We start from the raw sequence: 18,757 nt of genomic DNA on the forward strand, positions 1-18,757 counted from the left end.
CCATATGTTCCCTTACAATGGGCATGACAGCTTCCATACGATCCTGCATTTGGGAAATATGTTCAATAATACTTTGATAAGGTGTTGTCTCTTGCTCCCAAGTCTCTTTAACTATATCTAGTAATCCCCTGGGATGCCGCCCATATAACAGTTCAAATGGGGAAAAACCTGTAGAAACCTGGGGAACCTCCCTGATAGAGAACATTAAATAGGGTAACAGAAGGTCCCAATTTCTCCCATCTGTGTCAATTACCTTTCTTAGCATACTTTTGAGAGTTTTGTTAAACCTTTCTACTAAACCATCAGTCTGAGGGTGATATACTGAGGTCCTTAGTTGTTTTACGCCAAACAACTTACACAATTCTTTTGTAACCCTGGACATAAATGAAGTTCCTTGGTCTGTCAAAATTTCCTTAGGTATCCCGACCCTGCTAAACATTAGCATGAGTTCTTTTGCTATGGACTTTGCAGAGCTGTTACGAAGGGGAACTGCCTCAGGATAGCGTGTAGCATAATCAAGGATTACCAGTATATACTGATGTCCTCTAGCAGATTTAACCAGCGGACCCACCAAGTCCATAGCAATTCTTTCAAAAGGCACATCAATTATAGGCAAGGGCACTAAAGGGTTACGAAAATCTTTAGCAGGAGCTGTAAGTTGACACTTAGGGCATGAAGCACAATAATCCTTGATGGCTACAAATGTCCCTGGCCAATAAAACCTTCTAAGAACTCTCTCTTTGGTTTTCTCAACTCCCAAATGCCCCCCTAGAATGTGGTTATGTGCAAGATTTAATACAGTGTTCCTAAAAGTCTGGGGCACCAAAAGTTGTTTAACAATGTCTGTTCCTTTCTTCTCTACACGATATACCAAATCATTAACTGCTTCAAAATAAGGATAGGGTAATACATTTCCTGGCTGTGTCACAACATCATTTATAACCCTGATATTATTTCTTGCCTCTACCAATGTTGGATCCTCCCATTGGGCTTTTTTAAAATTACCAGGGCCACCAACCAGATCTATCAAATCAATATTTTCCGAGCTAGTACTTGGTACTTCATTACTCTGAGAAGGTTGATCACCTACTAATACAGGCATAGGGCAATAAATCTTATTTTTCTCCTTTTCAATGGAACCCCCTTCAAAATCAGTTTCAGAGAAAGGAAATACATAAATATCAGAAGTTTGACATATTTCTGGAGATTCCCATAACTCCAGAAATTTTGGAAAATCTCTCCCTATCACCACCTCATGGGCTAAATTTGGTACTACACCAACACAATATTTTAATTTACCACACTGAGTCTCAATCTCCACCTCAGCTGTAGGATATTCCCGTTTATCTCCATGAACACAGATAATTCCCATTTTTTCCCCATAATCTAATACTGCATCTGGTACTAAAGATTTAGCCACTAGTGTGACCATACTTCCTGAATCAAGCAAAGCCCTAGACACTTTACCATTAACCGTCACAGTACACCAATGGGAATCATTATTAACAGAGCTGTTGCTATTAGACAATAGTGAATGTGCAACATTACAGTCCATAAATTCATCTTTATCACAGTCTCTAGCAATATGCCCAACCTCATTACATTTAAATCATCTTACAGGTTGGTTATATTTAAATGTTTCCTTAATGTCTCTGGTGTTTTGCCTATACACCTGCTGCTCTCTTATCCCCTTTATCCCCTGAACAGTCTTACCAGTTCTTATAGAGCTCTGGGACTTGGGATTGTGGGGCTGATCCATTGAAGATTGTTGCAAAACTTCTCCTGAAGCTATAAATCTTTCGACCAATACAATCAACTGATCCGCTGTTTGAGGATCACCTTGATTAACCCACCGCCGCAGGGAAGCAGGTAATCCACGCTGAAACCGGTCCATCACCAGTAGTTCCACTATTTTGGTAGTCTAATTAACCTCTGGTTGCAGCCACTTCCTGGCAAGGTGTATAAGGTCGAACATCTGGGATCTTGCAGCATTATGAGATGAAAACATCCAGGAATGGAATCTTTGTGCACGGACTGCCGAAATTACCCCCAGGCGTGCAAGGATTTCTGCTTTCAATTTCTCATAGTCACCGGCTTGTGCTGGCTCTAAATCAAAGTAGGCCTTCTGAGGTTCACCACTAAGAAATGGCGCAAGTATACTCGCCCACTCAACTGTCGGACATTTTTCTCTTTCTGCTGTGCGTTCAAATGCCAAAAGATACGCCTCAACATCATCAGCTGCTGTCATTTTTTGAAGATAATGACTAGCCCTTATTACTCTGGAACCTTGGCTGCCACCAACATATTCAGAGTTCAGTCTTTCTGATATGGCTTGAACCTCTCGTTGCAGAGTCTGTGTAGCACTTTGCTGCTCCTCCCGGGTCTTCCTGAATGTCTCAGCTTGCACAGCAGCCATCTGTTGTATCAACAATTCAGTGTTCTCCTTCTGTGATTTAGCCAGCAGCATAGCACTCTCTGACTGGGCCAAGACCAACTGTTGCAGTGCTGCACTATTTTCAGCAGCTTTTCTGTTAGTCTCCTGCTGTATAGCATTAGAATGGATCAAAGCTTTAATGACTTCCTCCATGTTGCTTGCAGATTATTATGCCCACAGACTTACAACGTGGTTGCCCGCATTCTCCACCAAGTGTGACAGGAACACTTTTAACCACGGTCTTCTAGGGCACAAATGCAGCACAGGACAATCCACTGTAGTTTAAAAGGCTTTATTTTTCACAGCAATAACAGGCAGTTCATTTTCAAAAGAGGGAAATCCTTCCTCTGCAGCAAAGTTAAGTACTTTTAAATGTGTCCCAGCACTTCACAGCATTCCACAAGTGCTTTGTAAAAATAATGTCCTTTTACAGTTCACAGGAACAAAAGTCTTTTACACAGTGTAACAAACACACACACCAGCTTCTGTAGCTGTGTAACTCTCTCTCAAGGCCTAAGTGAGGCTGCTATTTAAACCCTCACAACTTCTAATTAGCCACACCTGTGATTATCTGCTGGACAGCTTAACAGCTGTCTGGGATAATCAAATACACACTCTTTCTCCCTGGGGTTTTAACTGAAAGGAGAAATAGCATGTACAATGCTTGGTCTTAAATATCTTCCATTTATAACCAGGCCTTGCTTTCTGTCACAATATATATATATATATATATATATATATATATATATATATATATATATATATATATATATATATATATATATATATATATAAAATTAATTTATATTTTATTTGCCGTTTGTAATTTGTCTCCTTTACGGGTTCAAACTCCGCCTCATGTAAGATTTCTGATTGAGCTCGGTGACGTGCAGCTGTCCCACCTCCCGTTTTCATCACTGGCTCTGCGCGTTCACAATATGGGCATTAAAGTGCGCATGCGCAAAATCTGCTTTGTCAATGAACAAGGTAAACATTGAATCACGAGAATCATTGTTTACTTCGTTCACGGACAACGCACAAGAACGCATAGACAACATACTATTGTATTTTATAGTGTACATAGATACTATTATATATTATTTAGAAATGTCAGGTTATGTTTTGCTGATTGTGTAAGTTATGTGTTTGTTTTCCAGCAATATATTGAAATAAAAAATATTTTGGTAATAGCATGCTACAGATAAAAACAAAATATTTTAGTTGGTGATTTTATTTTGAAACGTATTAATCGATATGTGTATCCTAATAAATAATAAACTTTAGCCATTGACAATGAAATTCTATTTGGCCAAAATCGTTGTTATAAGAATAAAATATTAAAAACAACATTACTTACTGTATCGGCTACAAGTAAACAATGAATCGATGTGCATGAAATGAGTCAATGTTTACTTTGGCGTAGCCATACAATTTAGGATAAGGGTAGTACGCATGCGCTAAAGAAATCGTGGACGCGTATTGTGTATAAGTAAATATTTCTGATTGATAACATGCGGCGAAAATAATTGATTTTGCACATATGGAAACGCGACGCTATTGCCTCCCATAATGAAGTAGCGGACCAAGCCCGTAGACACGCATTTCCATTGTACGTGTCAGAGACACTGATTTATTGCTGCGAGGGGGGCCGGCGGGGGATTGCGGCGAACATAGCGGTAAATTAATAGATTTTATTAAACTTTTACATAGGATAGTTTAAACGAAAATCAGATACTAAATTGAATCTGACAAACTACTGTTTACTAGAGGATCTTTTAATGGAGTTTACCATTCCTTTAATATATAAGGGCTATTTTAAAATACACATACTACAGAATGCTAGCTGAGCACATCTGATGAGCCAATGACAAGTAGAATATGCATTTAGCCACCAGTCAGCAGCTAGCTCCCAGTAGTGCATTGCTGTTCCTTAACCTACCTGGGTATGGTTTTCAACAATGGATCCCAGGGTGATTTCCAAAATAAAAATGAAACAGGCGTTTGTAATTCTGGTAGCCCCAGCATGGCCTCACAGAATTTGGTATGCGGATCTGGTCCGAATTTCCAATTGCTCGCCGTGACCTCTTCCTTTAAGGCCAGACCTTCTGTCTAAAGGTCCCTTCTTCCATCCCGTTCTAAAGTCTTTAAACTTAATGGCAGGGAGATTGAACACTTAGTTCTCAGTTATAGAGGATTCTCTGACTCTGTGATTAACACTATGATTCAGGAGCCTGTTTCTAGAAAGATCCATTACAAAGTTTGGAAAATCTACATTTCATGGTGCACTACCCATGATTATTCCTGGCATTCTTTTAGAAGTCCTAGGATTCTTCAATTTCTTCAGAATGGATTAGATAAAGGTTTATCTGCCAGTTCTTTGAAAGGACACATCTCTGCCCTTTCTGTATTGTTTCGTAGGAAAATTGCTAATCTTCCTAATGTTCATTGTTTTGTTCAGGCTTTAATCCGGATTAAACCCGTCATTAGGCCTAGTTCTCAACCTTGGAGTCTTACCTGGTATTAAGTGTTAGAGACGCCTCCTTTTTAGCCTATGCATGAATTAGAAATTTAATTACTTTCTTGGAAAGTGCTGTTTCTCTTGGCTATCTCTTCTGCTAGAAGAGTTTCTGAATTGTCACTTGCGAGTCTCCTTATCTGATATCCCATCAAGATAAAGCTTTTGGGGACTACGTTTTTACCTAAAGTTGTTTCCTCACACAACATAAATAGGGAAATTGCTGTTCCCTCGTGTTCTAATCCAAAAAATGCTACTGATAAAGCTTTGCATGGCTTGGATGTTGTTAGAGCATTCAAATATTATGTTGATGCTACTAAGGATTTCAGACAGACTTCTAGTTTGTTTGTTCTTTTCTCTGGTCCTAAGAATGACCAGAAGGCCTCTGCCATTTCATTAAGCCTCTTGGTTGAAACTTGTGATTTACAAAGCATATTAGGAGGCTGGTCAGGCTCCACCTCAGAGAATTACAGCTCATTCTACTAGATCGGTTGCCACATCTTGGGCTTTCAGGAATGAGGCTTAAGTTGGTCAGATTTGCAAAGTGGACATCGTCTTCTCTGCATACCTTTTACTAAATTTTACAATGTTTGCCTCGTCAGAAGCAGCTTTTGGTAGAAAGGTCCTTTAGACAGTTTTTTGTTTGATAATTGTTCCTATATTTTGAGTTTTGTCATAAAATACATTATTTTGGATTTAATTTCTCATCTTGTGGACTCTCGCCACCTATATGAAAGAAGACATAATTTATGTAAGAACTTACCTGATAAATTGATTTCTTTCATGGTGGCAAGAGTCCACAAGGCCCATCCCCATTTGGGGCTCATTTTTTGTTTAAAGCACATCTTTTTTTCCTGCTACTCATTTTGGCTTTTACTCCTTTTAAACACCTCACCTATTCATAAAACTTAGGTATGTGTGAGGTTTGGGGGGGGTGTTATAGGCTTTTGAGGTTTGGGAAACTTTGCCTTCTCCTGGTAGAAATGTATATCTCATACTTAACAGCTTGTGGACTCTCACCACCATGAAATAAATGAATTTATCAGGTAAGTTCTTAGATAAATTATGTTTTGACTTGAGTGTCTCTTTAAATGTATATTTGTTACAGTAAAAACAAAATCTAGCCTTGGCAGGGACAGATTTCCTGCTTACACCCATAACATGTGGTTTATAGAGAAGGTGTGAGCACTAAGTGTGAGTCACAGACCTAGAGGTAAAGGATGCATACAGAGGAGTGGCAGTGACGTGTGTATGAATGGGACTCCACAGTAAGTGACCAGAGCAGTGCACAAAGGGGACGCAGGACACAATCCCGGTCGTTCGCGGCTCATTTACAAGCTGAATAGCGCACATAGGTCACACAGGTGTTGTCTGTTCACTATCAAAACGGTGTTTGGGCTCCTTCCTGAGTAACCTGGAACTGAGATATTGTGTCAGTTAAATATAGTCTGACCTGTTATTTCATCACAGGCCGCACCCCCCCTCCTCTCCCATCACTGTGTGCAGGGGCATTCAATCATATTTTAGCAGAAGATAAAATACTGTGAACAGGGTGTGGCACTTACAGACAACCTATTAAATAGGGTGGAATCTCTTGGGGCTTTCACAGTAAACTGATTTTATTATAGGGAATTGAATTTGCTAACAACAGAGGTGTAACTAGAAACCGCTGGAGTAAAATGTGAGGGCAGCCTCCTCCTGTGCACGTGATAGTTATAACACAAACACCTATCAGTGATGGGAAAATCTTGGTATAATGTTACTTTTATCTCCTAGAATTGTGTGTTTTCTGCAGCTATTGTGTCCCTGGCTTCTAAAAGTTCTGTCTGGCATTAAAATGCATTACATTAAAGGGATATGAAACACAAGCTTTTTCTTTTATGATTCCGATAGAGCATGTCATTTTTAGCAACCTTCTAATTTACTGCTATTATTAATTTTTCTTCGTTCTCTTTGAATCTTTATTTGAAAAATCAGGAATGTAAGCTTAGCAGCCGGCCCATTTTTGGATCAGCAACTGGGTAAATGTAGTCACCAATCAGCAAAGCACTACCCAGGGTTCTAAACCAAAAATGGGCCCGGCTCCTAAGCTTACGTTCCTGCGTTTTTTAAATAAAGATACCAAGAGAACAAAGAAAATCTGATAAGAGGAGTAAATTAGAAAGTTGCTTAAAATTGCTGCTCTATCTGAATCATGAAAGATAAAAAATTGGGTTTCATGGGATATCTCTCAGGGAATCTTGTTACTCTGCAAAGTTATGATTGGTGTTGGCATTTAGTCAAGATACAAACATTTTAAGATGTTTGGACTCAGTTGAGAACAGTCAACCATGGGTCAAAAGGGCAGGGCTTTTCTTATAAATACGGAGGTATGTTTCGATTACATTTGTATACCGCTCATTTTCTGCGCAGCTGGTAGTATTCCAAATAGTAGTATTCAAGAGCTGTAACTGTGTTCAAGTATTTAAGCCTCCAATTCAAGGCCAAAGTACAACATTATTATAGCTCCTCTCTGAGGAACCTCCACTCTGACACAAAACGTGTAATAGGTATCCAATTGCATATGGGGATTTTAGTTTACTGTCAATACTTTAAAGTTATAAAGTTTCATCAGTGAATATCAGCACTGATGCCTGTTTTGCTGGACTGTTATTGCTGTAGTGTTATAGAAAAACTAAATGTCAGTCGTGTTTCCTAGAAGCGAATCAGAGAGACCGATCTCTCTTTGTAGTTTAAGAATATAAAATCCATCATTTTCAAAGGGCCATTAAACACATTAAGATATTAATATAAAATGTTTAATTATAAGTAGTAAAACAACTTTGCAATATACTTTCATTATTTATTTTGTTCCCTTTTTCTGTCATTTAAATCTGCATATTTTTGGCCTGTTAAAAGTCGAAATGTCAGACACGGCTGTAATCCACCCAGTCATTGGTTGTACTTTCTAGTAAGCCATTTATAACTGTAACCTAACTGACCTTAGCAGATAAGAAACTTAAGTTACAATATGGTGGTCACCACCACTGCTTTTTATGAACATTAAAATGTTACCCTTATGTTTTCAATATTTAAACAGCCAATAACATTTTAAAAATACATGTATACATTATTCTCAGACTAATCTTCGCTCTGAATAATTCTATTAATTATTTAGTGTTTAATGTCCCTTTAAACCATGTCACTAGCTTTTTCATTACATTTATTGAATTGCTGACCTGCAAATAAGGTTGGCTAGTTTTAAATGGACAATAATATTTTGTATAACGCACTTTTCATGGGAGATTCTTGTCCCTGTTAAAATAAAAACAAAGTTGGCGTCTATATGGTGAGTAAAGCACAATCTCATTATCAAAGGTGCAGTTTTACCTACAGATCAAGTGTCACAGTTCATTTTACTAGCTTATAAAATCTGCATATTAGCAGGATTACACATATAATCGCTATTAAGGGATAACGTTTTAATAAAGAACCATCTGTGCTGCCGTCATTATTGAGATGATAGCCTTTGTGGACAGCTGATCTCTCTGCCAAACCCAAATGAATAAATACATGGCATCCATTTTAATGAGCAAGTAAAATCTTTCTAGAGTATTGCCCAAGCCATTCAAGCAGCAGATTTTTCTTTCATGTAATTGGCAAGAGTCCATGAGCTAGTGACGTATGGGATATATACAATCCTACCAGGAGGGGCAAAGTTTCCCAAACCTCAAAATGCCTATAAATACACCCCTCACCACAGCTATAATTCAGTTTTACAAACTTTGCCTCCTATGGAGGTGGTGAAGTAAGTTTGTGCTAAGATTTCTACGTTGATATGCGCTTCTCAGCATTGTTGAACCCCGATTCCTCTCAGATTACAGCGAATGTTAGAGGGACTTGAAGGGAGTATCACTTATTGAATTCGATGATTTCCCTAACGGGGGTCTATTTCATAGGTTCTCTGTTATCGGTCATAGAGATTCATCTCCTACCTCCCTTTTCAGATCGACGATATACTCTCAATTTACCATTACCTCTACTGATAACTGTTTTAGTACTGGTTTGGCTATCTGCTATATGTGGATGGGTGTCTTTTGGTAAGTATGTTTTTCTATTACTTAAGACACCTCAGCTATGGTTTGGCACTTTATGCATTTATATAAAGTTCTAAATATATGTATTGTACTTATATTCGCCATGAGTCAGGTTCATGTATTTCCTTCTGCAGACTGTCAGTTTCATATTTGGGGAATATAAACATTTTTTTAAGAAATTTTATTTTTTACCTGGGGTTTAGTCTTTTTTTCAATTGACTACTTCTTGCAAATTGCGGGCGGTATTAGGCCTGCGGGTGCGTCAAATGCTAAACTTTATTGCGTCATTCTTGGCGCAATAATTTTTTTGGCACGAAAAATACGTCTATTACGCTACTTCGTCATTTCCGGCGTCATAGTTGACGCCGAGACCTTACACAGGGTTGCGTCATTAGTGACGCGAGTGTGTCATTTCCGGTTATTATTGGCACCAAAAAAGTTTTTAGTTACGTTGTGCGTCATACTTGGCGCCAAACTTTTTCATTATTTCAATACCCCATTGATGTTTGCCTCTTGCCTTTTTCTCTATCAGAGGGCTATGCTATTTGCTTTTATATGTTGTTTTTTCTTTTACATTTTGCAAGATGTCTCAATCTGATCCTGCCTCAGAAGTTTCTGCTGGAACATTGCTGCCTGACATCGGTTCTACCAAAGCTAAGTGCATTTGTTGTAAAATTGTAGAAATTATTTCGCCGAATGTCATTTGTAATAGTTGTCATGATAAACTTTTACATGCAGATAGTGTATCCATCAGTAATAGTACATTGCCAGTTGCAGTTCCTTCAACTTCTAATGTGCATGATATACCTGTGAATTTTAAAGAATTTGTTTCTGATTCTATCCTGAAGGCTTTGTCTGCATATCAACCTTCTAATAAACGTAAAAGGTCTTTTAAAACTTCTCATTCAGTTGATGAAATTTCAAATGACCAACAACATAATAATTTATCCTCTTCTGATGAGGATCTATCTGATACAGAAGATCCTTCCTCAGACATTGACACTGACAAATCTATTTATTTATTTAAAATAGAGTATATGCGTTCTTTATTAAAATAAGTGTTAATTACTTTGGATATTGAGGTAACCAGTCCTCTTGACGTTCAGTCTAATAAACGTTTAAATGCTGTATTTAAACCTCCTGTGGTTTCCCCAGGGGTTTTTCCTATTCCTGAGGCTATTTCTGATATGATTTCTAGGGAATGGAATAAGCCAGGTACTTCTTTTATTCCTTCTTCAAGGTTTAAAAAATTGTATCCTTTACCAGCAAAATCTATAGAGTTTTGGGAAAAAATCCCCAAAGTTGATGGGGCTATTTCTACTCTTGCTAAACGTACCACTATTCCTATGGAAGATAGTACAGTACTTCCTTTAAGGATCCTTTAGATAGGAAGTTTGAATCTTATCTAAGGAAGGCCTATTTATATTCAGGTCATCTTCTCAGACCTGCAATTTCTTTGGCTGATGTTGCGGCTGCATCAACTTTCTGGTTGGAGAATTTAGCTCAACAAGAATTGGATTCTGACCTATCTAGCATTATTCGCTTACTGCAACATGCTAATCATTTTATTTGTGATGCCATTTTTGATATTATCAAAATTGATGTTAGATCCATGTCTTTAGCTATATTAGCTAGAAGAGCTTTGTGGCTTAAATGCTGATATGACAGCTAAATCTAGATTACTATCTCTTTCTTTCTAAGGTAATAATTTATTTGGTTCTCAGTTGGATTCTATTATTTCAACTGTCACTGGGGGAAAGGGAGTTTTTCTGCCTCAGGATAAAAAACCTAATGGTAAATCTAAGGCTTCTAACCGTTTTCGTTGCTTTCGTCAAAATAAGGGACAAAAACTTAATCCTCCCCCCAAGGAATCTGTTTCCAATTGGAAGCCTTCTTCAAATTGGAATAAATCCAAGCCATTTAGGAAACCAAGGTCAGCCCCTAAGTCCGCATGAAGGTGCGGCCCTCATTCCAGCTCAGCTGGTAAGGGGCAGATTAAGGTTTTTCAAGGATATTTGGATAAATTCTGTCCAAAAATCAATGGATTCAGAGCATTGTCTCTCAAGGGTATCGAATAGGATTGAGAGTAAGACTTCCTGTGAGAAGATTTTTTCTCTCCCGTATCCCAGCAAATCCAGTAAAAGCTCAGGCTTTCCTGAATTGTGTTTCAGACCTGGAGTCTTCAGGGGTAATCATGCCAGTTCCTTTTCAGGAACAAGGTTTGGGGTTTTATTCAAATCTATTCATTGTCCCAAAAAAGGAAAATTTATTCAGACCAGTTCTGGATCTGAAAATTTTGAATCGTTATGTAAGAATACCAACTTTCGAGATGGTGACTATAAGGACTATTCTGCCTTTTGTTCAGCAAGGACATTATATGTCCACAATAGACTTGCAGGATGCAAACCTTCATATTCCGATTCATCCAGAACTTTATCAGTTTCTGAGATTCTCTTTTCTAGACAAGCATTACCAATTTGTTGCTCTTCCATTTGGCCTAGCAACAGCTCCAAGAATCTTTTCAAAGGTTTTGTGTGCCCTACTCTCTGTAATCAGAGTACAGGGTATTGCGGTGTTTACGTTCTGCAGAATCTCACACAAATCAACTAGTGTGATTTCTTCGGAAACATGGTTGGAGGATCAATTTACCAAAAAGTTTCTTAATTCCTCAGACAAGGGTCACCTTTTTAGGCTTCCAGATAGATTCAGTGTCCATGACTCTTTCTCTAACAGACAAGAGACGTTTAAAATTGGTTGCAGCCTGCCGGCACCTTCAGTCTCAGTCATTCCCTTCAGTGGCTATGTGCATGGAAGTTTTAGGTCTCATGACTGCAGCATCGGACGCGATACCCTTTGCTCGTTTTCACTTGAGACCTCTACAGCTTTGTATGTTGAACCAATGGTGCAGGGATTATGCAAAGATATCACAATTAATATCCTTAAATCCCAATGTACAACACTCTCTGACCATCGTTTAGTTCAAGGGGCTTCTTTTGTTCGGCCAACCTGGACTGTGATCACAACAGATGCGAGTCTTTCAGGTTGGGGAGCTGTTTGGGGATCTCTGACAGCACAAGGGGTTTGGAAATCTCAAGAGGCGAGATTACCAATAAATATTTTAGAACTCCGTGCAATTCTCAGAGCTCTTCAGTTTTGGCCTCTGTTAAAGAAAGAACCGTTCATTTGTTTTCAGACAGACAATATCACAACAGTGGCATATGTCAATCATCAGGGTGGGACTCACAGTCCCCAAGCTATGAAAGAAGTGTCTTGGACACTTGCTTGGGCGGAATCCAGCTCCTGTCTAATCTCTGCGGTACATATCCCAGGTGTAGACAATTGGGAGGCGGATTATCTCAGCCGCCAGACTTTACATCCAGGGGAGTGGTCTCTCTATCCAGATGTGTTTTCTCAGATTGTTCAGATGTGGGTTCTTCCAGAGATAGATCTCATGGCCTCTCATCTAAACAAAAAACTTCCCAGATACCTGTCCAGGGATGTTCAGGCGGAAGCAGTGGATGCGCTGACACTTCCTTGGTGTTATCATCCTGCTTACATTTTCCCGCCTCTAGTTCTCCTTCCAAGAGTGATCTCCAAAATCATCAAGGAACAATCATTTGTGTTGCTGGTGGCTCCAGCATGGCCACACAGGTTTTGGTATGCGGATCTGGTTTCTTGGAAAGTGTTGTTCCTTTTGGCCATCTCTTCTGCTAGAAGAGTTTCTGAGCTATCTGCTCTTTCTTGTGAGTCTCCTTTTCTGATTTTTCATCAGGATAAGGCAGTTTTGCAGACTTCTTTTCAATTTTTACCTAAGGTTGTGAATTCTAACAACATTAATAGAGAAATTGTTGTCCCTTCCTTGTGTCCTAATCCTAAGAATTCTTTGGAAAGATCCTTACATTCTTTGGATGTGGTAAGAGCTTTGAAATATTATGTGGAAGCTACTAAGATTTCAGGAAGACTTCCAGTCTATTTGTTTTATTTTCTGGTCCTAGGAAAGGTCAGAAGGCTTCTGCTATTTCCTTGGCTTCTTGGTTGAAACTTTTGATTCATCAAGCTTATTTGGAGTCGGGTCAGGCCCCACCTCAAAGAATTACGGCTCATTCTACTAGATCAGTCTCCACTTCGTGGGCCTTTAAGAATAAAGCTTCAGTTGATCAGATTTGCAAAGCTGCAACTTGGTCCTCTTTGCATACATTTACTAAATTCTACCGTTTTGATGTATTTGCTTCTTCAGAAGAAGTTTTTGGTAAAAAAAAGTTCTTCAGGCAGCTGTTTCAGTTTGATTCTTCTGCTTTTGATTTAAGTTTTTTCTTTCATTTATGAAAATAAACTTTTTTTTTTTGGGTTGTGGATTAATTTTTTCAGCAGAAAATGGCTGTTTTTATTTTATCCCTCCCTCTCTAGTGACTCTTGCGTGGAGTTCCACATCTTGCGTATTGCTATCCCATACGTCACTAGCTCATGGACTCTTGCTAATTACATGAAAGAAAACATAATTTATGTAAGAACTTACCTGATAAATTCATTTCTTTCATATTTGCAAGAGTCCATGAGGCCCACCCTTTTTATGGTGGTTAGGATTTTTTTGTATAAAGCACAATTATTTCCAAATTTCTTTTGTTGATGCTTTTTACTGCTTTCTTTATCACCCCACTGCTTAGCTATTCGTTAAACTGAATTATGGCTGTGGTGAGGGGTGTATTTATAGGCATTTTGAGGTTTGGGAAACTTTGCCCCTCCTGGTAGGATTGTATATCCCATACGTCACTAGCTCATGGACTCTTGCCAATATGAAAGAAATTAATTTATCAGGTAAGTTCTTACATAAAGTATGTTTTTTTAATCACAGCATTACAGTACTTTTTTTTTCTTACTATAGATTAACATACTAGCAGAGTTTGAACATTTTTAGAATATATTAACACTAGTTTGCTGCATTTTCTTTCTAGATTTGAGTCTGGAGATGACATGGCCTACCACTGTCATTGTGTTAGCAAAATGCCCATTGTTTAGGTTCAGCAGAAATGATAAGATAACAAATGGCAAATAAGGGAAATATGTGGCACGGTTAGTCGTTGAAAGCCTGCCAGTTTTATAGACTGGAAAATTCACAATTTTCAGACTTAACTTTATTTATTTTGTCCTCTTTTCCTGTAATTTAACTATGCATAATAAACCATTTTACGTTATATTCTTAAAGGGGCATGAAACTTGTGATTTGGATAGAGCATACATTTTTAAAGGAATTTCCAATGTACTTCTATTATCCACTTTGCTTAAAGGGACACTCAATCAAAATTAAACTTTCATGATTCATAGAGCATATAATAAATAGAGCGGCCATTTTAAACAACTTTCCAATTTACTTCCATTAACAAAATGTGCACAGTCTTTTTATATTTAAACTTTTTGAGTCACCAGCTCCTACTGAGCATGTGCAAGAATAAGTGTGTATGCATTTGTGAATGGCTGATGGCTGTCACATGGTACGTGTATGCATTTGTGATTGGCTGATGGCTGTCACATGGTACAGGGGGAGTGGAAAAAACATAACTTTTAAAATTGTCAGAAAAAAAATCTTCTACTCATTTGAAGCTCAGACTAAGTGCTATTGCATTGTCTTGTTATCTTGCATTTGTTGATTATGAAAATCTACTTTGTTGACTGGTCCTTTAATTTTCTTGGTAAGCTTTATTGAAGGAGCAGCAATGCACTAATAGGAGCTAGCCAAACACATTGGTAAGCAAATTACAATAGACTTATATATGCAGCCACCAATCGGCAGCTAGCTCCCAGCTCCTGAGCCTACCTAGGTGTTATTTTCAGCGAATGATACCAACAGAACTAATTACATTAGAAAATAGAAATACATTGGATTTTGTATGTTCGATCTAAAGGAACAATATATTGACTTAAAGACCAGAATCATGTTAGTAGAAGGTAAACTCCACATTCAGCGCATGAATAAAATGCTCAAATTTTATAATTTAAACAACTTTCTAATTTACTTTGATCATCAGATTTGCTTTGTTCTCTTGGTTTTCTTTGTTTAAAGATAAACCTAATATAATAACTGGAGTACAGGTCAAATAATCAGCTGAATAGTAAACGTGGTTATTTTACCTGCTCTCAGCCAAATTAATCCTAAAAACCTGGCCTGTTGGGGAGGCCCGAGAACAGGTTTAACAACCAGTGTTGTAGTGCATTGCTCCTCCTGAGCCCTAGGTATGCTTTTCAACAATGGATACAAAGAGAAGGAAGTAAATTACATTATGGCAGTAAATTGGAAACTTGTTTAAAATGAAATGCTCTGTCTGAATCATAGACGTTTAATTGTGATTTTACTGTACCTTTAATCTGTGTTTATAAACTGCAAAATTCTGTATCTATCTCCATTTTCAACCCAGCAATTTTCATCTTTTTTTGTTCAACATAAAGAAAAGGTATCAAGAAGATTTTGTTTTTTTCTTTTTTCTTTGTAAATTCTCCAAAGTAGTGGGAATCTGTTTTGTGCATACATAGTATATATTTGTACCTGCTTTCATGGAGCATGCTTCAGTATAAATCATTCTGACACTGCAACATGCTGTATAGTGTTTGCAAAGGAGGGAAAAAAATAATCAAAAGGCATTTCTAGGGGTGTATCCCTGGATTACAATTTTGTAATTGAAATGTTCCTAGCATGCTGACTGTTTAAAACAATTGTGCCTTTAAAACAATTGTGCAAATTGGTTTTGATTAAATGCGGATACTAAAAGTGTGCTCTGTATGTTTGTAAACTACAAACGCTTTGCTTAGTGTGACACAGAATACAATGACATGATTCTACTCTCAGATCAGGTTGTCACCTGTCAAATGATTCATTTTTTTCTCTTTCCCCTGTACCCTGAGGGCAGGAGAAACAGCCACAGAAGCCTTAACCGATGCCGGAGGTCAGATTCGTCCCAAGTTAAACATTCCAAGAATGCCCCTTATGGAGTTCTAAAAGGGACGTCACAGTGACAGTTGTAAATAATTACCTGCTCCTGTTTGTAGTGGGAGCCACTAGTTTAGGCAAATGATTAAATAGAAAATATAATCAGAAATCCTGGTGTGCGGGGAAATTGTTTTTAAAAAACAGCCCTACCTTGTACACCTAGTTTTTCAGTTCTTTATGCTTTTTAGTTAATTAATATATAGATGGGTGCTCTCAGGATAAGCATTAAAGGGACGCTCTTATAAAGAGATATACCGCTCTGTTTTGTTACAGCAGTTTATTTTTTTTTAATAAGTATTCTTGCGCTATGATCTTTAACCATACAGGCACAGTCACGCACCCAGTGTGCTCAGTAAACCAATCTAGTGCTTGTGCAACTTCAAAGACCATATACTTATCTGCAACAGCAGAGTAAGGTGCTGGTGAGCAATTTTGACTTTTTATCTAATTTGCTTTGTTTTCTTGGTTTCCTTTGATGAACAGGATACTTGGGTATGTTTAGGAGCAGCAATATACTGCTTTATAATTTACCCATAATTATATCCATAGGAAATATTTATAGACTGTGTCAGGAAGTTCGGGGGCAATTTTGTGCTGTTAAATGGAACATATACTGGTGTATTAAAGGAATATCAAACCCAAATTGTTCTCTTATACAATTTAGATAGAGCAGTAATTTTAAGCAACATTCTTATTTACTCCCTTTTATCAAATTGTCTTTGTTCTCTTGCTATCTTTATTTAAAAAGCAGGGATGTAAGCTTAGGGGCTGGCCCATTTTTGGTTCAGAACCTGGGTAGCGCTTGCTGATTGGTGGCTGATTGTTGACTAAATGTAGCCATCAATTAGCAAGCGCTGCCAAGATGCTAAACAAAAAAAAAGGCCGGCTCCTAAGCTTACATTCCTGCTTTTAAAATAAAGATGACAAAAGAAAGGAAAAAATAGTTTTATGTCCCTTTTAATACATCTTAATTAATTTTAGTTTTTTTCCTGTTGCCCACTCAATACAGAACACACTTTATTTTAAATTTTTATGTAGCAGTAAATAATATTTTGTTCCTGAGACTTTTCTTCCTCCCGTTTATTTTATTCTATTTTATATTTAATAATTTCTTGTATATATTTTATAATTTAGTATTTTATTATACAATACAATATTGTATCTGATTTGGGAACGTCTCTGCCATGACCCTGGTTGACACAATCCTGTTTTTTTCCAGCAGATGAAGATTTCCTTCAACGAGAAGAACATTCACACAATGTTTGAGTATCCTTCTGAGAACTCGCTGGCCGAGGATGCCGGGGAAGAGGAATCTAACGAAGTATCTGGCTCCGAATCTGAGGAAGACGAGAAACCTCTTATCCTCCTCCCACGGCCAACCTTTGTCAATACTGGAGGAGCCAGCAATGCTCTGCGGGCCAACGCTGCAAACTCAGGTAACCGCAAAATCTCCAAAAGAGCATAATGGCCTTGTTAAAAGCAGTCTACAATGGACAGTGGCTGACAAATGCATTTGAAAATTAGGAGCCACACACAATTTTTAACAGTCAGCCTTATATATTAAAGGGACACTGTACTATAAAATTGGTTTCCCTTTAAAGAGACAGGAAGCCCAAAATCTTTTTCATGATTCAGAGAGAGCATACCATTTTAAGCAACTTAGTACTTTAGTTCTATTTTCGAATTTGCCTTTGTTCTTTTGATATCGTTTGTTGAAAGTATACATCAGGAGCAGCCATGCACTACTAGGAGCTAGCTGCTGATTGGTTGCTGGACGTATATGCCTCTTGTAATTGGCTCACCAATGAGTTCAGCTACCTTCTTTAATTAAAGATACCAAGAGAATGAAGCAAATTTGATAAAAAAAAAATCTGTACCCCCCCCCCCCCCAGGAATTTAATTAGTGTTACTGTCTCCAGTTTACATAGCTTTTCTACATTTTGTTATTCATCATTTTAGTGTAGGTGGCGGTTTCTAACAAGAACTATTTCAAATAATAAAATAAAGGTAAAGGATCCTAAAGTGCTTTAGCATATTATATTGCACTGTTGCTAATCTATAACTATTTGTTTAAGCCCCAGCTAGGGTTGCCACCTCAGCCATGTTTTCCTGGACACTTATGAGTTACACATGCTGCAGGGAGCAACATGTATTGTGTTTCTGAACAGCACTATTCATATTCCTCCCTGCACACCCCTGCAAACATGTGTAACTTATAAGTGTTCTGTATTTTAAGGGACAGGTGGTAACCTTAGCCCCAGCAAAGGAATTAAACAGAGCAGCAATGCACTACTGGGAGCTAGCTGAACACAGAATGAGACAATACCAAGAGGCATATCTGCAGCTGGCATTCAGTAGCTAGCTCCCAGTAGTTCATTTCAACACTGTGCTACTGTTAAACACACAGTAAAACACACTGCGCTACTGTTAAACACACAGTAGAAGTACCAATCAGCAGGGCCATTCACGTGACTCAGATGTGTAACTACTCCTGATTGGATGAGCGTCTGTTTCTGCACAGGAACAGCAGTGCTCTGCAGTCTCCGAGCGGCACTTCTACTGTGTGTTTAATGGTTAAACACATAGTAGTGCAGGGTCAATAGAGCATGTAATTTTAGGTCCTTTAAAGTATCCTTTATAAATGTTGGCGCTGCGCTAATCAAAATAGTGCAGCTAAAACAAACCTACATGTAAAATATTAACATCCATCAAAATAGCACATAGAGTTAATCATAAAAGGAATAGTCTGGATA

The 18,757-nt window shown here is 38.0% G+C and overlaps 1 protein-coding gene across 3 annotated transcripts in view; it reads left to right on the top strand.

Annotated features, from left to right (window-relative positions):
* TPRN (taperin) overlaps positions 1-18,757 on the top strand; it is a 127,699-nt gene that overhangs the window by 85,664 nt on the left and 23,278 nt on the right. For 2 of the 3 annotated variants that reach the window (XM_053695836.1, XM_053695838.1), the window contains exon 2: positions 17,224-17,440. In XM_053695836.1, the coding sequence (XP_053551811.1) occupies positions 17,224-17,440 (217 nt within the window). The remainder of the gene's footprint in view (positions 1-17,223; positions 17,441-18,757) is intronic. The other variant, XM_053695837.1, reaches the window with a different exon arrangement.

The sequence above is a fragment of the Bombina bombina genome, chromosome 12, assembly GCF_027579735.1.
Source record: "Bombina bombina isolate aBomBom1 chromosome 12, aBomBom1.pri, whole genome shotgun sequence".
NCBI classification, from domain to species: domain Eukaryota; kingdom Metazoa; phylum Chordata; class Amphibia; order Anura; family Bombinatoridae; genus Bombina; species Bombina bombina.